This window comes from Marmota flaviventris, chromosome 6, assembly GCF_047511675.1.
Source record: "Marmota flaviventris isolate mMarFla1 chromosome 6, mMarFla1.hap1, whole genome shotgun sequence".
NCBI classification, from domain to species: Eukaryota; Metazoa; Chordata; class Mammalia; order Rodentia; family Sciuridae; genus Marmota; species Marmota flaviventris.
Genome location: NC_092503.1, coordinates 107,647,008 through 107,673,362, shown reverse-complemented (window position 1 = coordinate 107,673,362; position 26,355 = coordinate 107,647,008). Strand labels below are relative to the sequence as shown.

The window sequence follows — 26,355 nt, the reverse complement described above, 5'->3', positions numbered from 1 at the left end:
TCTTTTCTAGTCCTTCCATCCTGTCCGATTCCTCTCCTAGGCAGAGATGTTCTCCAATTATTAGGAGCCACGGTCCAAAATCCATCCAAAGAATACTACCACCCATGTCCTTCTGCCTCTAATCTTTACCCTCTCTAATAACCAGACAGTATCTACTGTGCCATCGTCCCCTGATCTAGTCAATCTCCAGGACTGGGACATCTTCAAGCCGGTCATAGCCTCCCACCACAAGCCAGTACATATTTAGCTGAAACTGCAAACTAAACTTCCTTTATGTCCCCATTTCCCATCTCCAAAACCTATAGGGAGCAATTTAAACCCATTATAGACTGCTTACTTGCCCAGAGACCCTGCTTTCCTACTGACTCCCCCTGCAACACTCCCATATTGCCAGGATGCAAACCCTCAGGAGCCTATCACTTAGTCCAGAATCTCCGCCTAACAAATGAGACAGTTATTCCCATCCACCTGGTGGTTCCCAACCCTGACACTCTTCTTTCTCATGTCCCCCCTTTGAGCACTCACTTTATTGTCCTGGATCTTAAAGATGCCTTCTTTATAGTGTCCCTCCATCCTGACTCTTATTAGCTCTTTGCCTTCACATGGGAAGACCCTACATCCTTTAGGTCTCATCAGCTGACATGGAAAGTCCTACCCCAAGGCTTCAGGGACAGTCCCTATCTCTTTGGGCAAGGCTTGGCATGGGATCTAACTGCTTGTGACTTAGGGGGCAGCACACTCTTACAATATGTGAATGACCTTCTATGCGGTTCATCATTCAAGGCTTGTGAACTCACACTGCTCAGCTCCTCAATTTCCTGGGGTCCCTGGACTATTGGGCCTCTCCAGCCAAAGCTCAGCTTACTACCTCTTCAGTTAACTATTTAGGTATACTTCTCACTTCAACCTCTAAAATCCTGACATCAGACAGAATTCAAGCTCTCCATGACCTACAACCACCCAAAACAGTGGACTACATCCTCTCCTTCCTGGGTCTGGCAGACTTTTTCAGGCATTGGGTTCCCCACTTTGCACTTCTTACCAATCCCTTATACAAGGCCACTAAGGAGACCCCTCATTGGACCCTCACCTCCCCTAAGCTAGTAGCCAATTCCTTTTGCAAGCTCAGGAATGCTCTTACATATTCTTGCACTCTCTCTTCCTAACCCTAAACACCCTTTCCACCTCGTTATGGATGAAAGACAGGGTATCACCACTGGCCTCCTCGCTCAGCCAACTGCACCCTCCTATAAGCCAATGGGATACCTCTACATGCAGCTTCACTCTATGGTTCATGATGACTACTGAGAAATGTTATAAAATTTTATGTTCTCCTGAGAAGTCAAATTAAATATATTTCTAAAAGTCAACAAAGAGAGCCTCACTTATTTAAAGTTTTAAAATGTTGTGCCTCTTTGCCTTAAGAGGGAATTAAAAGCTCTCTTACCTTGTCTGTTTCATGTTTCATATATAATGATAAATTAGGTTCACTAATTAATATTAATTTTAAAATTATGTATAATTTTTTATAAAATAATATTCAAGTAAAAAATTAAGATTAGTTTCAAAATCAAAACATCTTACCTAAGATTGAACAAGTGGCCACCATACCTAAGTTAAAATTCTTTCATCTCATTCCAAGTTAAGACAATTATTCAAGTTTATTTAAAATTAAATTCAGAAGATAGGCTTTTGTTATAAAGATTACTATATTCCTAAAGTAAGCAAAAACACTATATATAAATAAGTAAATGTTTCAAATTATAAAAATTATATTCCTTAATTTATAACTATTATAAAATTAAATCTTTTACTCTTATTAGTTTTATAATGTATTATCCTTACAAGTTTTAAAACTATTATCTCATAAAGCCTTATGCAAGTACCAATTTTAATGTAACAACTGAAGGTAATTTATAATAATAAGGTGATTACTTATAAGACAAACAAGTTGTAGTACTGTATTTTAGTATCTATACTGGCCCCAGTTTATACTTTTATTGCTTAGCCCATTAGTAGAGACAAAGGGAAATCATAAGACTCATAAAAACAAACAAAACAACAAAAATCTAGGCCTCCTGTTGCTGTGGTGCCCTCTTTAGCTCGACAGCATGGACTTTAACAATCCTCCCTTGCATCACAGGTCACTCTTGCTAATTTTCCTGGCCAAATAAAAATATGTATTGTCACTTCTTGCTGTTTAAGTACTTGTACAGTGCTGGGCCATTCTCTAAAGCTAATGGTGCTCCAGCTAATATCAACTTTTTTCTACAATTTTAAAAATAAAAAGGGGTAAACAAAATCCCATATAACCCCACTAAATCTCACAATTATTTTGAAAAGTTTCAAAATTGTGATATTAAAAGTCTCACTCCTACTGAGTGACACATGGAGCACTAGAATAAACCAGATTTAGTAATAACATAGGGTAAAGGCTATGCCTCTATATTTCCAGAAAACCCAACCTGTCATTGAGGAGACAACTGAAGGACCTGGCCTTTCAGGCTGAGCAGATAGTTCAACAACAAGGAGGTAATAAGTCTCAACCACAATGGCTATGCTGGTTCTGTTGAGTTGCCAGGTGAGTGGAGTCTATGGAAAAATTTATTGGACTTATTTCCCAGATCTAACTTTAGTACATCCAGCTATGTGGATGAAGAATCCATCCCACTATCTACTAATGATATTCATATAATGGGAGGTTTTAAAGATGAATGCATGTGCCTGGATTTAATTACATTGGCTACAGTGGGAATCCACCTATATTTTAGTTCCATGATAAACATTGTGGCTATTTTAAAAGTAACTTTTAAGGTAAAGACAGCATACTGGCCTCTGGGACTTAAGGTCAAATGGCAGACCAGAAGAGGAGAGGAAGTATAGGTTGAGACAGAGCAAGTAGCTGACCTTGCTCCCATGGGCTGTTGTCTTTGGGGGTATGACCCTGCTTCACTGGGGTGGATGCCCTGGCCAAATTGAGTGCCCTCACAAGTCTTCAAGGGCTACAGCATGCCAGACTCACCATCCTATGGTGGAGGTGATAGGATGCCCAGTGGACCCATGGAGTGGAGGCAGGGCCAGCTGAGGCCCAGCTGAGGGCAGTGGAGGACTGTTGGGATCTAGGCAGTGTCGGTCCTTAAGGAAGTTAGCATCATCCTATCTGGGTAGGGGGGCTGAAGGTGTTAAAGCCCAAGTGTGTTCTTAGTGCTTTCTCATGCTTCTTGTTTCTCCACGTGGGCTGATGACCATGGCTCCAAAAGCAGAGATCAGATCTGGGAGCCAGTCTGGGCTCCCAGGGCTCATAGATGGATTACGGGTGGACGTCAAAGTAGAGGTTGATTTTGAGGATGTGGTGCTGGTTCCCCCAGGAGAGCTTAAGCCTTTCTGTGTGGGCAGGCTTTGGGGGATGGCAGTAACTGTGGCCACACCAGAGGTTGCTTTCCCTGGTGTGTGCCTTGCTTTCTGTCCCTTGGTCCCCATGGTGGTGCTCTGGCTAGGGGCACTGGAGGTGTTCTGTGCCCCATGTTGCTGCCTGTTGCTTGGGGTTTCTCCTCTTTGGGAGGAGCTACACCAGGCCCCAAAGGCTGACATGAGTTCAGGAAGCAAGTCTGGGCTCTCTGATCTCCTTGATGTCCCAGGGACTGAAGGCAAACTAGAGATACCCTTTTCAGTGGGAGTGCTTGTCCCCTGAGGTAAGCTTTGATGTTTCTGGGTGGGCAGGCTTTGAGGAATGACACTCGGGGTAGGAACTCCACTCTTTCCTTGCCCTTTTTTACCCTTTTTGGTGTGTTTTCTGGGTGCCATGGTGGTGCTCTGGCTAGGGGCACTGGAGGTGTTCTGTTCCAACATTGCTCCTTGTTGCTGCCTGTTGCTTGGGGTTTCTCCTCTTTGGGAGGAGCTACACCAGGCCCCAAAGGCTGACATGAGTTCAGGAAGCAAGTCTGGGCTCTCTGATCTCCTTGATGTCCCAGGGACTGAAGGCAAACTAGAGATACCCTTTTCAGTGGGAGTGCTTGTCCCCTGAGGTAAGCTTTGATGTTTCTGGGTGGGCAGGCTTTGAGGAATGACACTCGGGGTAGGAACTCCACTCTTTCCTTGCCCTTTTTTACCCTTTTTGGTGTGTTTTCTGGGTGCCATGGTGGTGCTCTGGCTAGGGGCACTGGAGGTGTTCTGTTCCAACATTGCTCCTTGTTGCTGCCTGTTGCTTGGGGTTTCTCCTCTTTGGGAGGAGCTACACCAGGCCCCAAAGGCTGACATGAGTTCAGGAAGCAAGTCTGGGCTCTCTGATCTCCTTGATGTCCCAGGGACTGAAGGCAAACTAGAGATACCCTTTTCAGTGGGAGTGCTTGTCCCCTGAGGTAAGCTTTGATGTTTCTGGGTGGGCAGGCTTTGAGGAATGGCACTCGGGGTAGGAACTCCACTCTTTCCTTGCCCTTTTTTACCCTCTTTGGTGTGTTTTCTGGGTGCCATGGTGGTGCTCTGGCTAGGGGCAGTGTAGGTGTCATTTCCCAAACTTGCCCCACGGTGCTCTCTACTTTTGGGGGTTTCTCTACTTTCTGAGCTTGATCTTTTCTTGCGTGATGTCTGACCCAAGGACAAGTCTCTCCTCCCAGCTGCCTTTGAAGTCACTGAATGTGTCTGGGTGCTACCACGAGGACCCACAGTGGAGTTTCTCTGTTTGTCAGACCCAAGGGTTGAGTAGTTTAGGCTGCCCAAGGTTGTTGGGCCCACAGTCAAGGGTGGCATTGGAGCTGCCCCTGGACCTGGAGCTCCCACGTGTCCAAGCTGATGACAGCTGACTAAGCTAGGGGCTCCAGGCTTCATCCCACCAGGAACCCCAGAATTTGGTGGGACAGTGGCTCCAGGGGTGAGAGGCTGCTTACCATACAGAATGTGTCCTCGCACCCTTCGAGCTGGAGAGCTGGAGCTTGCTACAGGTGAGGGCCTGTGAGTACAGTAGGGCTTTGGGCCCTGGTGAGAGCGCCGGAAGCTCCTACCCAAGGTGGAGGGAGGCCCCAGATGTGGGGGCTGTGAAGGCATAGTGGTGTTCAAGGGTGTGACCCCAAAGGGGGCCACTAGCTGTGCAGCCAAGCCTGCCAATGTGCTGAGAGAGGGCCTGGGAGGAAGGGCCAAAGCAGCAATTGGCAGGCTGGGGGAGAGCGGTCCTGTAAGATTGGTAATGGGAGGATGGCTCTGGGAAGAGACAGCAGAGCTGACCCACACGGGGGTGTGGGCCACCATGGTTGTGCTGCTGGGGGGATGGGGAAAGGTCTGGCTGAGGCCCACTGATGGCAGAGGCCTGGCCCCTCCCAGTGGAGAGGGGACCCCCCCATGGGCTTGTGGGGCCATGGCACAGCTGTTCCCAATGGCCTGGGTCTCACCCATCAGAAGACGGTTGATGCGCTGCAGAGCTTTCTTCTTCTCCCTGTCTAGGTCCTCAGCAGTCACTGGATGGGCCACTAACAGAGGTGGTGGCAGCTTCAGAGGTTCCCCTCGGCGGCATTGCAGGAGAGGAAACTTGCGTTTCCGTGGCCTACTGGTGTCTCCCGTGGGTGAGGACTTCTTCTTGGGCAATGGGTGTCCCGCCCTGCCTTCTGCCACCTTCTCACCCTGGGCCTTCTTTGGGGGAATCCCTAGGGATGAAGAACATTCCAGGGGCGGCTCCCCCTTGGATGGGTCTGGAGCCCTCCTCTTCAGGGCTTGGAGACCTCTTGTGGAGCTGTAGGAGCTGCTGATGGGGTTTCTTTTGGGGCAGGAGCTCATGCAGATGGCCCGGGAGCTCTCAGCTCTGTCTTGGGAGCTCTGGGTGCAGAGGTTTCTCCACAGAGGCCCAGGCCTGGGCACAAAGGCAGGCACACCGCTATGGGCCCCCAGGGGCCTAAAAGCAGATGCTCTCCCAGTGACCTGAGGGCGCCCCCTCTGATGTTCTCTATCTACAGGGTGCTCTGCTTGCTCAGCCACCACTTGGCCACTGTCTCCAGGGGCTGTGATCACAGTCCTCCCTGGGCAGGGTTCTTGGGGTGCTGGAAGCTGGCAAGGAGCCACTTCCTGCCCCTGCACCCTACAAGGCGGCTGTCTGAGTCTGCGGCCTGGGATGCAGGAATTCATGAAAGCTGCAATTGACAGCAGCATCCTCCTCAGGAGACCTGGCATGCGGAGGGAGGAGGCAATATCCAAGTCTCCGAGAAAAGATCCAAGGGTCCGCAGGACCCTGGAAAAGCACCGAGCAGGCACTTTTCGCAACCGCTGAGGAGCAGTTGCAGGATGGCGGCAAGATGACCTGCAAGATGACCTGCGAGTGGTGCCACCAGCCCAGGAAGCCCTTAGTGGCCAACCAGTAGAGGGAAGTCGGCGAGGCCCATGACCGGGCTTCTTGTGGGACCCTTCTGGCAGGTCTCTGCCACTCAGCGCCGGCGGCAGGGGTGAGGGACAACACTTGCTGTGGGAAGTCTCCATGGCAGTCTTAGCGAAGGCGCTAGTGGGTAATTCTAGCGGCCATCGCAGAAGGCCTTCTTCGGCTGCTCACGCAGCTTCAGGCGAAATGGCTGTCAGACCTGTTGCCAGGGCGCGGCTGAGGAAGGAATGAGTGGAGAACAGGCGAGCGCGTGAGGAAAACCGTCAATACTGGGCAAGAGGCAGGCTTGCGCCAGCAACGGACGCGCGCGTGCAAATTCCGCGTGCGTGTGCAAAGTCTGCATGCACGTGCAAAGTCTGCATGCACGTGCAAAGTCTGCATGCTCGTGCAAAGTCCGCGTGCTTGCACCAGATGCAGAAGAAATAGGCAAGGGAACTGAGTGCCTGGTGCGTGCGTGGGTCCTGGGGGACTGTTGAGTGCTGACACTGGGATGTGATTCAGATCCCGCTGGTCCACCTCCTGACCCAGTGAGGTTTTCGGATCATCTCGGAAGGGTTGTAGATGCTGGGTTTGAGGGGTGGCAGCTATGGCAAGGCCAGGGATCTCTCCCCTCAGACTGGTGCAACGACCCTGCCCCTCCCCAGAGGCAGCCAGGATGGCAGCACAGATGGGCTGAACTCCGATGGACGTGGGGGCAGTCAGAGGGCTGAGCAGGCTCTTGCTGCAGGTTGAGGGTAGCTCTTGGGGCGTGGAGCACGTGCGGACTAGGGTGAGGCAAGGACACCTTGTCCTCCCTTGAAGGTGTAAGCTAGTGTTTGTATCTAGCGTTGCTATGGTGAGGGTGGGCGGGGCTTAGTTTGACAGCCAGGAGCTCTTGCAATGGCAAGAATCCCTCAGCCCATGGCCCCGCCCCTGAGCTGTCAGAGTTCTGTCTTCTGTCCTGCCTGGGCCTGGCCAGTCAGAAGGGGAACTGCTGGGGGGCAAGTTTCTTGGCTGAGCAGCATTTGCAGGTGGTGGCAGCTTTGGGATCATGGCCTGTGTGTCTTCCTGCACTTCCTCTGGGAACAGTGGACGGAACAGCTGCTGAGAATGCATTTAAGGCATCCCCCAGAGTCTGGCTGAGGGGTTCAGCAGGGCAGGCTGGGAGGCAATGCTACCCTCTGTGCACAGTCCTTTCTCTTTTTGTGGAAACCAGAAAAACCCAGCTGTGTGCTCACAAAATCGAGTTTTATTCATATTTGGGTTGCTTTCTTTGAATTTTGGTTATCAAGATTCTCCAATTTTTAAATTTATTTTTTTTAGTTGTCAACAGGCCTTTATTCATTTCTGTGCAGTGCTGAGAATTGAACCCAGTGCCTCCCACGTACTAGGCAAGCACTCTGCAATTGAGGCACAACCCCAGCTCTCCATTGTTTTGACTGTCTTCATTGCTTAGCTGTTCTGGGGACAATACTAAGCCTCCTACTGTTCCTACAGTGTAAGATAGGTTACCTTTCACCAGTCCAATCTCAGCATTCACTCTTTGGAGGTTCCAGTTGTCATGGGTCTTGGCTTTTCCTGGATGGAAGGGCACCCTGCCAGAGTTAGCTGTGAGGTTTCAAGCTCAAGCTTCCCATAACCCACTAAGCAGCCCTGCATGCTCCTCCATGCTCAGCTATTATGAACTGTCCCACCTCCTCACTGGTGGAGTTCTGGGCTTGTTTCTGAACTGGGCAAAATATCAGTGAGTGTGGACCTGGAGGAGTGAGGTTGGAGGGAGCCTCACATGGAACTGTTGTCCCAAATGGGTGCTCCTTGGGCCCCTTCCATTGTCCATGGCCTTTTCTGGGTCCACTGGACCTGCAGTAATCAGTGAAGGCCGCTGGGTGAGGTTGTGGCAGTGCTCATCTCTCCTGGTGGGATAATTCCTGGCATTGCATCCTTCTGAACCCAGTTCAAGGTGCTGCCCAGTAGGCTGCATTGGGAATCAGGGTCCTGGAAGTAATGAATCACCAGATGGGCCAGTGCAGCACAGACTTGCAGTGGGTGACAAAGTTGGAGTTGGGTTGCCAAGAACATGGTCCTGGGGCTCAGTGTATAGGTCCTTCCTCATGCCACACAGCTGAATTGGCACTTATCTTGAACTTTCCTCTGGAGTGGCCAGAACCAGAAGCTCCTTCACTTCCCAAGTGTCATGAAATCATATGGCTTTTGAGAAAATGGCTTTAAGATGGGTTTATGTCCCCCACCATAGGCCTCCCCACAGGCTTACAGGCTGGGAAATTCTCAGTTTCTTCTTTCAGTCACCATTTCCTGCTGCATAGGGAGCAAAAATGGACACCCTCCTAGATCATGCCTACCTCTGGAGTCAGGGTAGTGACTATATTGATGGACAGGGTGACCAAATGTGGGCCACACCTGAGTGGTCCTGGAGTATGAGGTTGGCCGAACTCTTTATTTTCTACTAACAAAGGTAAACACAGTCTTTATTGCTTCTTTTATTTCTTATTAAATCAGCAATTCATGCTTAGGGTAGATCAGATAGAAAGTACAGATTGCTAGGATTCCTTGGAATGTGGCCTTGGGTTTGAGTCTATGGAGAGTGTTGTGTACAAGTGTTGTTCAGTCATTCAAAAGGAATACACATTGTGGTGGTCGCAAACATACACCTGTAGGATGAACTTGCAAATGTACTAAGCCACATGAAGGCCTCACTGTGGTTTGTCAAGATCATCCTGATTCACAAGGACCTGTCTTTCCTTCGCCTTAGAGGGAACAGAACCCAAGTCCTGGAAACTGCCTTTAAGACTCCAAATTTGTTTTGGAGAGGGTAAAAAAAAAAAAACAATGTTAGAGAGGACTATGATGAGTTTTATTTAAAAATTGATTTCTAAAATGTGGAATCAGAATAAAGTAATACATGTATAATATAAGCATATATCATTGTTTCTAAATTATCATGTTAAATTTCATAAATATGTATTAGATCTCCTAAAAAGTTGATATCATCAGGAAAAAACTCAATATTTCCCAGGAAGAGGATAAAATGTTCTATTCCCACACTGAAATTTTTTCTTAAACTTGGTTTCAGCTTTTATTTTGATACCTGTGTTTGTATATTCATTTTTTTAAATCGAGGATTACTTGCATATATCATCTAATCCCCTGTTTTTAATTCAATGTAATCATACACACACACACACACACACACACACACATTGATCAGGAGTTATTACCATCCTTTTTCTTTATGAGGCAGCAGAAGCACAGAGAAAATACAGAATATGCCCAGGCCTCCACAGTGCATTCCCTACTGAATGTTTGTGTCTCCTCCAAATTGATGTTGAAGCCCTAATGCCAATGCGATGGCATGAGAAGTGGGGCCATTGGGAGCTAATCAGATTTTGATAGGCCAGGGGGGGCATGTCTCCCAAGATGAGATTAGTGTTCTCAGAATTTGAAAAAGAGACCAGGGCTTACTTGCTCTCCACCAAGTGAGAATACAGTGAGAAGCAGCCAGCTATGAGCAAAAAGAGGGCTCTTTCCAAGAATTCAATCTATCAGTACCTTGACCATGAACTTCCCACCCTCCCAAATGGGGAGAAATAAATGTTTCTTAAGCTTCGAGTATTTAGTTGTAGCAGCTAGAACTGACTAGGACAGTCAGTGAAAGGACTTTGTGAATATTCAATGAAATAATGTATGCAAAGTGGTCTATGAATATAAGCTATTGCATTATCACCTTCATCATCATTACCAGTTTTCCTAGCCAAATGGCATAGGAGCTATTTTTCACACCTAATTCAATTCCAAAAGAAGCCACTGATATTTCTCCAGCAGAAAGAGGTTATGACTGCTCCAGATGAGTTACTACCTAGATGTTCAGGTTGTTTGTGGCCATTTTATGGATCTACATAAACCTTTGGCTGCTCTGTAAATGAGTTTTCTGGCCCATCATGAGATTTATACCCCTGTGCCATCAATACCATCCCCTTTTAGGGTGTCCAATTATGACCAGTCATTTACATCTTGAGCCATTCTGAAATCCATGTGGATTTTCTCTTCCTCAGAGGTCTATAAAAACATGAATGACAGGTGATGTCACTGAACAACAAAGATGGGAGAGGACAGCTTGAAGAGCCTGGAGAGGAGCCAGGCAATCAGAGAAAAAATAACACTAAGAGTGGAGGAGGCCAACCTCTGTCTAGAGGGCTCTGGGAAGAGCCAGCCTGATTTCCTTCTGGGACCTGCTCAGGATGGATTGTGGGTAAGATAAGGTCAGCCATGAACTGTGTAGAAGTAGAATGCATTGGGGGTGCTGATGGAACTAGATTTGTATTTCTGCTTTACAAAATATCTCTGAATAATTAGGTGGAATTCCCTGAGATTCCGTTTTCTCATCCAGCAAATGGGCCTAGTAAATGAACCTTCTCAACAATGATAAGGTGAAGATGTCATGAGATTATATTTGCAAAGCAGTTACAAACTATGGAACCAAACTAGGTACTGTTCAAGAGATGAATTAATAAAGATAATGTAATACATATACATAATGGCATATTACTCATCCTTGAAGAATGAAATTATGGCATTTATCAGTAAATGAATGAAGCTAGAGAATATTTTGCTAAGTGAAATAAGCCAATCCCAAAGAACAAAAGGCCAAATGTTTTTCGCTGATATGTGGAGGCTAATGCACAATAAGGAAGTGGAGCTAGGAAAAAATAGAGATACTTTGGATTAGACAAAGGGGAGTGAAAGGGGAGAGGGGTATGAAGGGAGGAAGAAGAGCAGAATGAATTGCAAATTATTACTCTATGTGCATATATTGTAAAGGTGACATTGCAATAAATTACTGAGTTGATTTTAAAGCGGGAGATGGAAACTTTATTCACCAGCTGGTAGTCCAGATCCACCATCCAAGGGATAGGTAGGCTGCAAGTCTATACCCTTCAACCCCCACCCGGGGTATGAGTACACTTTTTGTAGTCCAAAACCACATTAAAGAATAAGTGGCTGTTTGTATAATTCAAAACCATAAACAAATGTCATGAGATCTAAAATCATAAGCAGAATGAAAAACACATTTTTAGTGACAACACAAAGTAATTTTAAATTCTTTTATTTATCAATTTAGGAAAACACATTTAATGTTTAAGTATGTTACCCTATAAAATTTAGGAGTCAAGAGTACTTGATGTTATATTTAGCAGTTAACATTTTAACTTTGTAAGCCAATTAGATGTCTCTAACAAACTTATTTAAAATTAATTCTATATATGTTAAATAAAATTTACTTATTTTTAAAATCAAAGATATCAGAGAAGTGCACTGAACAGTATCAGTTTTTTTTTTTCAATTGAGGAAAAATCCTAGAAACAATGGATAGTAGACATTTTATAGACATTCACATTTTTTCAACAACTGTTTGATGACCTAGAAACGAAACTGCATTGGTAACTTTAAAGACAATATTACTACTTCTTGTTGTTGTTTGTTCACCCAGCATGGACAAAAATGTCATGTACATGGTAAAGAATGGTTACTAATATCTAGATAATCAATCTTTGACAGAACACACTGTCCAAGAAAAATGGGAACCACAAAGAAAACACTTTTACATTGTATAAGAATTGACATTTTGTGTTGCCAAACATGCTATGCTAAGCAACTGTTGATGGGTAGAGGTGGAGATTTCCCTGGGAGAAGCATTTCTTACATGATGTGGAGTCTCAGGGCAAAATGGAGTCTGATTGGCGAGCTGTGCCTGGTGCAGGTGGGACTCCTGTGGCACCGCTGCCGCGTGGTCAGCCCCCAGGCGCAGGAAAGCCGCGTCTTTCTGCTGGATGAAGGCCGCACCATCACGGCCGGCGCGGGCTCGCTGGCGCCCGGGCGAAGCGAGTTCTTCCACCTGCCCTCAGAGGTGCTAAGCTGCGTGCTGGCCGGCTTAGTGCCGGCGGGCGGCGGCGGCACCGGCGGGGGCGAGCCGCAGCACTGGTCGTCCAGTGCGGTGGACTTCCTTAGCAACCTGCAGGGCAAGGAGGCGCACGGACGGGTGCTGGACTTGCTGCTCCAACATCGCCTGGTCCTTCTGGAGGTCCCGGCTGTGTTCCAGCAGATGCAGGAGCTCAGCCTGGCGCGGCAGGTGCCAGACAGTCTCTTCCGCTCCCTGCTCAAGCGCTACCTTGACGACTTCAGGCATGGGCCCCGGAACCCCGCTTCTTCCGCGAGTCCTGCCCAAGCAAGAGCAGCCTGGCCTGGATTACTTCTATCCCCAGCTGCAGCTGGGCGTGACAGAGCCTGTAGTGGTAACCCAAGTATGTCATCCCCACCGCATTCATTGCCAACTCCGGAGCCTATCGCAGGAGATCCACCGCCTCTCTGAGAGCATGGCCCAGGTATACCGGGGTTCCCTGGGGACAGGGGATGAGAACTCTACCAGTACTACCTGGGAGGAGAGGGAGGAGAGCCCAGATAAGCCAGGCTCTCCATGTGCATCCTGTGGATTGGATGGACATTGGTACAGGGCGCTCTTGCTTGAGACTTTTCGACCACATCGCTGTGCCCAGGTGCTTCATGTAGACTACGGAAGAAAGGAATTAGTGAGTTGTAGTAGCCTTCGGTACTTGCTGCCTGAATATTTTCGAATGCCTGTGGTGACCTATCCTTGTGCCTTGTATGGACTCTGGGACGGCGGGAGAGGCTGGTCTAGGTCACAGGTCGGTGACCTGAAGGCACTGATACTGGGCCAAGCAGTGAATGCAAAGATTGAATTTTATTGTTCCTTTGAGCACGTGTATTATGTTACCCTGTATGGAGAAGATGGGATTAATCTTAACGGTGTATTTGGAGTACAGTCATGTTGCCTGGCTGACAGATTCCTTCAGAGCCAGGGGACAGAGGAGGAAGAGGAGGGAGAAGAACCAGACCCAGCGCTACAGTCTCAGTCCCCGGCAGAAGAAGTAGATGAAGAAGTTTCACTCCCAGCCTTAAGGTCTATCAAGTTGAAGATGAATGCCTTCTATGATGCCCAGGTAGAGTTTGTTAAGAGTCCCTCTGAGTTTTGGATTAGATTGAGGAAACACAATGGCACCTTCAGCAAGCTTATGAGAAGAATGTGCAGTTTCTATTCCTCTGCCAGTAAGCTGGATGGTGTGGTTTTGAAACCCGAACCTGATGACCTTTGCTGTGTTAAATGGAAAGAAAATGGCTACTATCGGGCCATAGTCACCAAATTAGATGACAAGAGTGTGGATGTATTTCTAGTTGACCGAGGCAATTCAGAAAATGTGGACTGGTATGACGTAAGGATGCTGCTTCCTCAATTTAGGCGCCTACCAGCCTTGGCTGTAAAGTGCACCCTTGCCGATATTTGGCCTTTGGGGAAAACCTGGAGCCAAGAGGCAATTTCCTTTTTTAAAAAGACTGTACTCCACAAAGAATTGGTTATCCATATCCTTGATAAGCAGGATCATCAATATGTTATAGAGATTCTTGATGAATCTAGAGCAGGGGAAGAAAACATTAGTAAGGTAATTGCTCAAGCTGGATATGCCAAGTATCAGGAATTTGAAACAAAAGAAAATATTGTAGTAAATGCTCACTCCCCAGGGCATGCTTCGAACCATTTTATTGCTGAAAACAAAATATCGTCCGCCAAGAAGGTAGAAGAACAGAAAGCTGAGAAAGAAAAAAACCATCTCTGTTTCAGAAGCTTTGACTGATACAACAGTTGTTACAAATATCTCCGCTGGACAAGGGGAACAGGAAAAAGAGAAAAAAGCCCCTGTTTATTCTCCCCTGATGCCAAATTTCTTGAAAATTAAACCAGGCTCTTCTTATAAAGAAGAGCTGGAAGTTGGAAGTACAGTAGAAGTCAAAGTGTCTTATGTTGAAAACCCTGGCTATTTCTGGTGTCAACTGACCAAGAACACTCAAGGCCTTAGAACTTTAATGTGTGATATTGAGGACTACTGCAAAAATACCATGACTCTTCACCAGGGAACCACACCTGCTTGTTTGGTAAAGCGAACAGCAAGTGGTAAATGGTCCAGAGCTCTGATTAGTGGGACCCAATCTTCAGAGCACGTCAAAGTAATATTTGTAGATTATGGAGACAAAGATACTATTTCTGTGAAGAATCTTTATTCAATTAGTGATGAGTTTCTCAAGGTTAAAGCTCAGGCTTTTAGGTGCAGTCTTTATAATTTAATTCAACCAACTAGTGAAAATCCCTTTGTTTGGGATGAAAAAGCAATACAAGCTTTTAGTGAATTTGTAGACAGTGCATGGCAAAACAATCTAGAATTAAAATGCACAATATTTGCTTTGGCCTCAATACATGATGAAGAACTGTTTAATGTTGTAGATTTGCTAACACCCTTTCAGAGTGCATGTCATTTTTTGGTAGAAAAGAGACTAGCAAGACCAGTAAAACTTCAGAAGCCTCTGGAGTCTTCCGTTAAGCTACATTCCTACTACTATTCTACACATGATATGAAAATTGGTAGTGAGGATTCAGTGTATATAACACATGTCGATGACCCCTGGACATTTTATTGCCAGCTGGCAAGAAATGCAAATATTTTAGAACAGTTGTCCTGTAGTATTACACAGTTAAGTAAAATTTTGCTGAATTTAAAAACATCTCCCTTGATCCCTGGAACCTTGTGCCTTGCCAAGTACACTGATGGAAACTGGTACAGAGGGATAGTAATAGAAAAAGAGCCAACTAAAGTCTTCTTTGTTGACTTTGGGAATATCTACATAACAAGTGACAATCTGCTCTCAATACCTCGTGATGCCTATGATGTTTTACTTTTGCCCATGCAAGCTGTTAAATGCTCATTGTCTGATATTCCCAGTAATATACCAGAAGAAGTTACAACATGGTTTCAGGAGACTGTTCTAGATAAGTCATTGAAGGCCTTGGTTGTAGCAAAAGATCCGGATGGACGTCTGATTATAGAGCTATATGATGATAGTATTCAAATTAATGCTAACATTAATGAGAAGTTAGGGCTACTTGGCTACAAAAATCGAACCAGGAAGAAAGAGAAAGAGAATGAAACACTTCCTTCTATACCTGGAACTCTTGAAGAAAAAAATGAAAATATGACGTCACCCACAGACCATTTAAGTAAGACAGGAGAGAACAAATTATGTAGCATGGAGATTTTTGGAGAAGGATGCAAACCTAAGATCAGCTCAGCATGTAAGGAGCTTAAACGTTTACAAAGTTCAACAAAGACAAACTTAGTCACTCCGTATCAGGACTCTGCAGGAAACAAAAGTAATCAAGTGTTTTCTTTAACAAGAGAAAAGAAAGAAGAAATCTTCGCAGAGCCATCTTTGAAAGCCACAAAACTAGAAGCCACTCTTCCAGAGAGAAGAATAGGAGATGCTTGTAACAAAGATTTGCCTCTAAAATTTTGTGAGCTCCCACAGAAGATGATAATGCCTGGCTTTAAAACAACTGTGTATGTTTCACACATTAATGATCTTTCAGACTTTTATGTCCAGCTAACCGAAGATGAAGCTGAGCTCAATCGTCTTTCTGAGAGATTAAATGATGTTAAAACGAGGCCCCAATATCATACGGGGCCAACTGTGCAAAGTGGAGATGTGATATGTGCTGTTTTCCCAGAAGACAACTTATGGTATCGTGCTGTGGTCAAGGAACAACAACCCGATGACCTTCTCTCTGTACAATTCATAGATTATGGCAATGTTTCCATGGTTCACACTAACAAAATAGGTAGGCTTGACCTGGTTAATGCACTGTTACCAGGATTATGCATCCATTGCTGTTTAAGGGGACTTTGGGTTCCTGACATTGTCAACTCAAAGGAGATAGTGCATCACTTTTCCCAAAGGACTGATGAGGCTCAAGTAAGATGTGAATTTGTTGAATTTCAAGATAGATGGGAAGTTATTCTTGCTGATGAACGTGGGATCATATCAGAAGATATGCTTAGTAGATGTGCTTTCAGTGAAAAATCTCAAATAGGACTTTCTACCCAAATAGTTAAAGGTGACTGTTCAAAGTCTGCTAAGAAATCCAACAGTGACACCTCAGTATTTCTTAACTGGTATAATCCAAAAATGAAGATTGTGAGAGCTTATGCTACTGTGATAGATGGGCCTGAGTATTTTTGGTGTCAGTTTGCTGACACCGAGAAACTTCAGTATTTAGAAGCAGAAGTGCAAACCAGGGCAAAGCAAGTAATAGATTGGAGAGATCGTATCACATGTCCTCACATTGGAGATCCTTGTATAGTAAAATATAGAGAAGATGGACATTATTATAGAGCACTTATCACTAATATTTGTGATGATTATCTTGCATCAGTGAGGCTTCTGGACTTTGGAAACGCAGAAGACTGTGTGGAGCCAAAAGCACTCTGGAACATGCCCTCTGACCTTTTGTCGGTTCCCATGCAAGCTTTTCCATGTTGCCTTTCAGGATTCAATATTTCAGAAGGTATATGTCCTCAAGAGGGAAATGATTATTTTTATGATATAGTAACAGAAGATGTGTTGGAAATAACAATATTAGAAATCAAAAGGGATGTTTGTGATATCCCTTTAGCTATCGTTGACTTGAAAAGCAAAGGTGAAAGTATTAATGAGAAAATGAAGAAATATTCTAAGAGTAGTATGACCAAGAGTGATTTACCATATGAAAGAAATGGCCCAGAGATAAAGGGATCCCTGGCAATTCCCAGTCCTGATATTGGACTTAAGAAAACAAGTATCAAAGCCATACAAGATAAAACATTATATGTGGAATCACGGACAGATGAATTTGCTGAAAGAATTGAAAAAGCATTAAGCATTATTGAAAACAAGGCAAGTAAGTTCTATGACCTTGGAAGTGATAACATTTTTGAAGTTTTTGAAAACTCTTGCAAAGACAAAATTGGTGCTGAGGTGCTGGAAGGTGAAGTAGAGTGCCATTTTGTTGACAAAGCCAAGTTTAATGATCCGTACCTAATTACAGGATTTAACACATTATTACCACCTAGTGAAACAAAGGAGATGTTAGAATTGAATTCACTTGAGGTGCCACTTTCCCCTGATGATGAATCCAAAGAATTCTTAGAACTAGAATCCATTGAGTTACAGCATTCTCTAGTTGGGGATGATGACAAAGAGGAGCTATGTCTGGTGCCCCGGATTGTACCTCTCTCCCAAAGCGATGACACGGAAATCACTCTGGAGCCTTTCACAGTGCAACTTCCCCTCGACTGTGAAACTGAGACACAGCCAGAACTAGAACTACCTACAGCCCAGCTGTCTCTGGATGACAACACTAATCCTTTGTCCTTAAGAGTGAGTCAGAAAGGCCAAGAATCAAGGTGTGCAGAGGACATGAGAAGGTCAAGTGCGGAGTCTTTTGATGACCAGCACAGAGTACCACTGCATCTACTTGGAAAGAATTGTGACCCCAAAATGCACGTTGAAATGAGTATGTTAGAAGAACTTCCAGAATGTAAAAACAAAAACAGAGGTGCCATTTCATCACTGATACCTTTGTTCTCTGAAGAAGAATCCAGAGACGGAAGGAAACACAATAACGCTTCACCACATCATACCTCGGGTAAGGGGACTTGTTTTCTTTCACTTTAAGGTTTGATTTACTGTCTTCAGAAGTTCTGATTTATTTATCTACTTATTTATTTATTTTATACCAGGGATTGAACCCAGGGGTGCTCAACCTCTAAGCTGCATCCCCAGCCCTTTTTATTTTTTTATTTTGAGACAGGGTCTGACTAAGTTGCTGAGGCTGGTTTTGAACTTGTGATCCTAACCTTCTGCCTCAGCCTCCTGAGCCACTGGGATTATAGGTATGGGCCACTGCACGTGGCTCTTTTTGGTTTTAAAGAAAAGGCAGTAATTATATGAATTTCTTGAGTTTTTGGAAAAAAAGATTAAACAGAGAAATGAGTCAGATTTGGTTTTTATGGAAGGGCATTTTAAACAAGAAAAATTGGGTGTGAAATCAGTGTAAATTATTGTATGCTAAAATATTAATTTTGAGTTAAAAAATAAAATGCTTAAAAGCTATGTTCCTGAAAGATAAATCTCATTTAAAATGTAAGAAAATCATCTTACTTTACCACCATTGCTGTACTTTCTTCTTTATCTGCATAGTGTCTCTCTGCATACAGTTATAAAAATGAAATGCAGGTTATACTATTATACAGTATTGAATCCTGCATTTTAATGTTTTTTTTTTTTTTAAGAGAGAGAGAATTTTTTTTTTTTTTTTTTTTTTTTTTTTTTTTTAGATGGACACAACACAATGCCTTTATTTTTATGTGGCACTGAGAATTGAATCCGGGTCCTGCCCATGCTAGGCAAGCGCTCTACTGCTGAGCCACAATCTCAGCCCTGAATCCTGCATTTTAATCCCTTAAAATGCTTTCCGAATATTTTAATTGCATGATATGGCATCCTGTGGGTGTGTCTTATCTTATGTAATTATTAGCCTCTAATTAGCTATTTCTTTCCAATGTCACACTGTACACTAGCTCTGTCATATTGTGATACAGATCTGCTGGCAACATGCTGCTTTGATGTAAGAATGGCTGTGAAAACCATAGACAACACCACTGGTAATAAAAGTCCCACTTTCAATAGTAATTTTCAGTGTTAAAAATAAAATTTGCTGTGTGTGGTGGCACACCCCTGTAATCCCAGAAGCTGTGGAGGCTAAGGCAGGAGGATTGTAAATTCAAAAGCAGCCTCAGCAATTTAGCAAGGTCCTGAGAAACTTATTAAGACTCTGTCTCAAAACGAAAAATTAAAAGGTCTGGGGATGTGTCTCAGTGGTTAAGTGCCTCTGGTTTCAATCCCTAGTGAAAGAAAAAAAGGAAGGAAGGAGGTAGGGAGGGAGGGAAGTTAGTTCACATTACATCCTTCTGCTGATTTTTTTTTTTTTTTTTTTTTAAGGAAAGCAGTAGGGATTATCTGGGGAGGCAGCAGTGGAAGAATTTAAAATAATATTTAAAATAAAATTGAGGAAAAGAGAGAGCTTATTATCACCACATAGTAATTGCATGATACTGATTACGTAGGAGTAATAATCATAGATTAGAAAAGTACTTTGCTTGTATATTTCACATTAAGGAATCAAGAGGTATACCTTGAGTCTTATCCTATTCAATTTGGCAGCTCAACCACCACGGAACACCTACACTCTGAAAGGATTTTCTGTTGGGTCCAAATGTGTTGTGTGGTCAAGTCTAAGAAATACGTGGTCTAAATGTGTGATTTTGGAAATAGCCGAAGAAGGCACAAGGGTAAGTGAGATTTAAATAGTTTTATCTCAAAATACACTTGCAGATTATTAAGGAATTTAATAAACTACAGAATACAATTGGTAGATGTTTACTTGCTTGTTCCCTTGATAATTTGATGTAATAAGGAAGTCATCTATAAGATTATAAATATCCATCTATAAGAATCCTAGAAAGAATCATTCAGCCCACTTTATCTCCCATAACTAAAAAATCCTATAGTCCCAAGTTCCACACGTTGCACTTCTTAATCTCTTTTTTGGAACTGTTTATACCCAGTGCCTCTATGTTAGGTAAGTTTCTCATTTCACAACTACATCACTTGAATAATCTTCCATTTGATTTACTTCTTGTCTTTCAATTCATTGTCCACACTGCTATTATGAATTGATCAAGGCAAATCCAACCAATTATTTTTGTACAAAACTTTTTAGGGACTTCCATTTGATTGTGTTTTTCCTGCAATCTGAAAACCACCTGTACCAAAATCACCTGGTGTGCTTTTTAAATTGTTGATTACAGTTCTATTTTGCCTGTATTCCCACCCATTCCCCAAATGGTTAATTCCAGTTTAAAGATTTACTGTAGCTATCACCTCATCTGGGAAGCATTCACTGAAATTATTTTCTAAAGGTCCCTTCATCTTCAGACCCCCCCTTCAGAAAAAGAGCTTTATGCATTTCATGTATTATATTCTTGCACATAAACATATGGGAGCAGACCTCTAGAGTTTGGACACTTTAGCTCTACATTTTATTCATGGTTGATCTTCAGATGTTTACTCAATATGTATTTGAACTGAAGGAGCACTGAGTTTGAAACACAAGATTGAAACTGGTTTAAAACAGTCATTTTTGTTATCTTGTGAAACCTCTCATTTTAAGGATTGCTGAGGAACATAAATCACCACTTTCTACTAAACTTTGTTTTCTCTTGTAGGTTTTGAACCTTTCCAATGGTGTGGAGGAGACAGTGAACCCTGAAGACGTTTGGAATGGCATACCCAAATTGGACAGGAGTCCATCTGAGGTATGGAATTCTGTAGACATTAATTAATGAGAGCTCTGTAATGAACTACTTCTAAAGCCCTTGTGTGAGGAAAAATGAAGAAAAAAATTACTTTAAGAACAACAGTTAAAAAAAAAAAACAATGACAAAACCAGTGTTCATGGACTTGATGCCAACTTTCATTTTGGGGGAATTAGTTATTAATGTTTTTCTCCTTGATTTTCACTTTGAGGGTTAAAGAATAAAAATTATTTGATGTTCATGACTCTTCTAAAATACACGTTTGATGCAAAAAAATTCTGGGAAATATGGCAAAATTTAAAATGAGGAAGTAACAATCACCGATAACATATCCATTCAAGGAAAAATAGATTATTATTCAGTTTGTTTAGACCCGGTTGATTTTACAGTGCATATACTTATATATTCTGTTCTTCATTTAGGACTATATGGTGGGCAGTTTCTCTTACTCTACGATGTGTCTGGGCATTTGAATTTATCCTGTTTGCTTCACAGTCTTTGTCTGCTTGGTCCAATATCTGGTCATCTCAGGGTTTGCATCTGCCTGATGTCTTTTTCCCAGGGAAAAGGTCGGCTATCTGTGGTTCTTTGTATGTTGAATAATTTTGGATCACATTTTGAACATTTTGAGTCTTTTGTTTTAAGACTTGGGTTCTGCTAAAATCTTCTGGAGAATGTTGAATTTTTTTTTTTTATCTTAGCAGGTTATTAACCCAATCAGGTTCACACCTGTCTCTCATTCAGTAGTTGGTGATTCCCATGTCAGTCAGTTCCATTTTCAAAACCTTGACTGTGTTGTTCAGTAAGTACATAGGTCACTCAGCCGTTAGATTGGGACTTGGCACTTTATATAGTGGCCAGTGGCTTCTTTGGTCTTATTCTGCCTAACATAGCTCAGGGGTGATCTTACGTCTTTCATTAGTTCATATATGGTATTAGGGGTTAAAATTTCCCAGATCATTTCCTCTATACCTTCTGGCTCCAAGGGTTCTCTTTTATTTAGCTCCTCAGAGGCCTGTTTTTTTGGGGGGGTCCCCTGACCAGAAAGCACTCGTATTTCCCTCTGCTCAGACCTGCAGTTCTGTTTGGAGTGATAGTGATGAAGAAGAGAGAGAAAATAAGAATTCCTTCCTCCTGCTCTAAAGATAACAGAAGCCCTTTTCCTGGTTCTGCTGCCCAGGGAGACAGGGCTTCTTTCACATTTTCAGGCATCTGCATTGCCACTCTTGTCACCGGGTGGTTATCAGGTGCGACCAGAAGACAAATAAGGGGGAAAAAACATAGAGGAATTTCCCTATTTTGTAGCATTCGAGGGCCCTTTTCTGTTAATTTCTGGCTAGAAATATGGGATTTCTCTGAGTTTTGCAGTCCATTCAGCTGGGCAGTTTTAATTCAGCACTTTCTTAGGTTGAACCATCCCATAAAGAAGTGAAAAAAGAAAAAGAAAAGCCTGTGAAACTCACCCTTATTGTGAACTGTTTTTCAGAATTTTACTTTAGATGTCAATCCACCTGTTCCTGTTTGCCTTTGAGAGTTCTCAAATGTTTGCTTTTTTAATTCTGCCCCGAATTTTCACTGTAATGAGTGAAAGAGAGGCTACAGTAAGTTTGCTCCATCTCAGCTGTAGCCAGAAGGCTGCAAATGTATTTAACAATTGCATGACATTCATGAGCCATAACGCATTATACTGTTTCTCTTAGTGTTGGATAGTTAGTTCATTTGAAAATGTTGTCCATCAAAAACAATGGAAAATTCACCTTTTTTGTCAACTCCATTTTTGTTTCCTTATCAAAGGTAACAGCCTGCTAAACTTTTTGCATCAATATTTACTGATCCTTTTTTATATTCTGATATCTCTATTAATTTTGAAGAATCCACAGTCAAAGATATATATATGTACATACAGGATTCTAGTTGGATTAAGTACCTATACATGCCAAAGAGAAAAAACTAGGACTATGTAAAACTAAAGTGCATATGTACATATTAAAGCATTTAAGTACATATATGTATGCATTCAAGTACATACTTATATAGTTTAAATAGCATGTATATTTAAAGTAGATTAGGTTTATGTCTATTTAATACCCACACACATATATTTACATATGTATGAATATATACACACACACACACATACTGGCTTTAAGCCAGTAAGCATATATGTAAAAACTACTTATGAGTAACGCTTTCCAGTTTTTTATTTGATTATTAATGGGATTTAAATGAGCCTTTCCTTACATGTGAGGGAGCCTTAAATAAGAATACACATCTTCAAATGAAATAGTTTTCCTTAAAAAGTGAATATTATGAGGTATTGAATTAAGTGCAACTTTTTATGACATATTAAATCATGATCTCCATGTCTTTCTGATTATATTTTTAAGGAATTCTTAAACCTGGACTATTTCATTTTGTCATAAGAAAATGTCTCAGGAATCAGTTTCTGTATCACATCAAGCATGCACATGATACTATTAGTATTGAAAGGAGCATCAGAGGACTATTCCTCTTCACTGGGTCATTAATCATCTGTGACACTCAGTGGACAGTAGTGGCCCCTTGAGCAGTGATGTCTCTCCTTCCCTCACCAAAGACTGATGTCATCAAGGGTCTGGGAGCTCAAGCTTGGAAAAGGGTACCAATGGAGACGTTCCAGAAACATGAGTAATCAAAAAATAGGAAATGTACATGAGGTGATTCTTTACTATAAAACCAGATTGTCATAATTTTAAAAGAAATACTTTTTGTTTTCCTTTTTTGTTATGGCTTATCTATGATCCTGTTTCTGATTTTAACTACTTTGTACTTTCATTTGAAAATTGGTTGTAATTCAAAGGTTCCTTTTGTTAGGCTGTATTCCACACACTGGGAAAAGATCTTTACTTCATGTCATCAGATGATACCACATTTAAAGGTAACTCGTCTTTTGAAAAACAAAATACTTTTATTACCCAGCATTTTCCAAGTGTTTAAAAACACCATTATCCTGAGTCTGTCAGTTTTCTTGAATGATAGCAGCACAGGTTTTGTGTGGTGGTGGTGGTAGTGGTGGTGGGAGTGTTGTGTGTTTTGTGTGTGGGGTGGGAAGGGTTAGGTAAAAAATAAATGAGACATGTCTCTAAGCATGAGGAAGATATTTTGAAATGTCAAAGGAATTTGTTGGTTGATTGAATTAATCTTGAAAGTTAGATTGTAGGTCTGGTGAATTTATATTTTAAAAGACTTTAAGGGATTTTTCTTAATTATGTTCAAATGACCGCTGTATGTTAATCTTTTATAATTTCTTCCTGAATTTTTAGTTTATCTATATGATAAAATCCAATTGGTTGCATGTTCTCAGTTATTACACATTGCTGTTCATAAATAGCATATTTGTTCTTACAACTGAGGCACATTCAGAATGAAATCAGCTCTTGGTGGCTTTAGTATTATGTGAAAAGCACACACTAATCAAAAATAATGGAAGTCCTATTGGTTATCAGCCTTGTTAACCTCATTCTAACAAAATATAAAATATACCCATTTTGTAATCTTTTAAAGAAACTTTTAAAAGTTTCTTTAAAAAGTGGGCAGGTTATATAATATCTTTGATAATATGTGTAGTGTGAGTACCAAAATACTCACAAAATAAAAAATAAAATAATTTCTACAGGAATAATTCTCTGTAGTAATTAGAACTTACCTTTTCCTCTACCACCTTTAGAGAACTTTAACTTTGTCATTGTAGAACTCATTTAAACGATTGTCTTGTTCTTAGGTTTTTTTTTTTTTTTTTCTCAACTTAAGGTTGTTCTCATCTTGTTTCAGAAAAGGGGTCAGCAGGTGATGTGGATTTAAGTGTGGATCCCTAAGTGTGACTGGTCCGAAGCTGCTCGTGAACCAGTGGCATCTCATCCAGATCAAGTGTGTCTGAGGAAATAGAAGGCATTAACCACAGGAAGTTGTCGTTTTTGAAAACTGATATGTATCAGAATTAAACTATGTCTCAGGTTGACTGTACAGGGTATTTGTAGTGGGATTCTGTATGTGTGGCTGGCTCTGGGAAATTTCCTCTGCCTTGAATTGTCTAGTGCTTTTATTCAGCTGGAAGATTTATTTTGCTGAACAATTTGCTAACACACTACTCACATTTCAAAGGAACTGTTGGTACCTTTTCAATATAGTGTTTACATTAACATAGAAAAACATAGGTTTACGACAGACAAGAACATTACACGATGCTACTTAGGAGGATGACTTTGTTGGCAGTTTCTCCTTCAGAATTTTTTTTTTAATTTTAAAGCTTTGCCTTGTCTGTCTAGTTAAAAATTTATTATTCTGTTTGAATTTGGAAGTATGCTAATATGACACAAAATTTGAATAAAGTTTATCCTTTAAAGCTGTGGTGGTCTCATTTCATTTCATCTGTGGTTCCGTCTCTCCTCCCCTGTAATTGGGGAGGGGGAGAGGCTTAGTGATTTTTAATATTTTCATATTTAATGTTAGTTTTTGTGTATGAGTCACACTCAGCTGGCACTTTAAAGTCATTTCCACATTTTAATCATCAACTTTGAGGGACATGTTTATTTTACCCATATTTTATAGGTAAGAAAAGTAAGCTTTTTAGAGAAGTTAGATAATTTGCCCAGGCCAATTGGGAGTCTCAGAGGCTTGATCAAACTCACACTCATCTAACTTCAAAGGCTGTGCCTTGGAACATGGTTTTGTATGGGTCATATACAGATCCTAGCTTTTGGAAACAGATTCTACCTTTGGGAAATAGTTCTTAGTTAAATGCTGCTTAACAGATATGTGGCGTGGGCAGGTTATATAATATCTTTGAGCTTTGATGTTCTTCATCTGTAAATTGGTGATAATAAAACATTTCACATCATTTATGTGAAGTGCCCAGAAAAGAGAACTCAATAAATGTTCCCTTCTCTTTCCTGAAAAGTACCCAGTGTGCACTATGCTGTTTATTTTTCAAACTTAACCCATGGCTGATATTTTCAGCAATTGTTTTCTCCTTTCGGCATCTGCATGTGCCACAAACAAAGGACTGTAAAAATATTGCTCTTGAATGAGAGGTCAATACAATGGCAATGTTTGTCCATTTGTAAAGTCAGTAAGGGGAAGTTTTGCCATATGAGTGGAAAGAAGGTGCATGGGTATAAAATACAGTTAGCCCCTGAAGCCTAATGGGAAGAGGGAATTAAGAACTTTAAAAACAGTACCATTTCAATAAGTGGAGAGGAGAGAGGTTTGTATTAAAAATAACTGAGGTAGGTGAATATATTGCCTGCTGTAGGATAAGGAGGGCAGTAAATGAGCATGTGATTACCAGGAGAAAATGTCAGAGAAGATGCACCAGGGTCAGACTGTAGAAAGGTTTCTGTCTCGAGTATGGCCTAACTCCCTATTAAAACAATAACTTGAATGACTATCGGGAAGGAGAATTCAAATTTCTCAGAATGAATGATTTTGCACCTTAAACCACTGAAGATGGCCTGAGGTGCCAAATCACATAGTTACTTATTAAATGGGTGGAAGAGATAGGGATTGAAGTATCAACCAGACAAAGTACTGATTTCCTTGTTCACACAGGCTAACTTAAAATTCTAAAGAATTTCTAAGAACATCATATTTAGGCCAAAATATACACTTAACTATTGAGCAGCATAAAGTTTTGTATTCCTTAGGAAACAA

The 26,355-nt window shown here is 42.2% G+C and overlaps 1 protein-coding gene and 1 pseudogene across 1 annotated transcript; one reads left to right on the top strand and one right to left on the bottom strand.

Annotated features, from left to right (window-relative positions):
* Window positions 1-3,201: 3,201 nt before the first annotated feature.
* On the bottom strand, window positions 3,202-6,456 carry LOC139706126 (putative POM121-like protein 1-like). Its single transcript, XM_071613814.1, has one exon. The coding sequence runs from the start codon at window positions 6,454-6,456 to the stop codon at window positions 3,202-3,204; it is 3,255 nt and encodes a 1,084-aa protein (XP_071469915.1).
* Window positions 6,457-12,056: 5,600 nt separating this feature from the next.
* Window positions 12,057-24,521, top strand: LOC139706125 (tudor domain-containing protein 6-like; annotated as a pseudogene).
* Window positions 24,522-26,355: the final 1,834 nt, after the last annotated feature.

Bases quoted from the DNA above. Each gene is read 5' to 3' on its own strand.
- LOC139706126 (XM_071613814.1), bottom strand. From the start codon at position 6,456: ATGGAGACTTCCCACAGCAAGTGTTGTCCCTCACCCCTGCCGCCGGCG.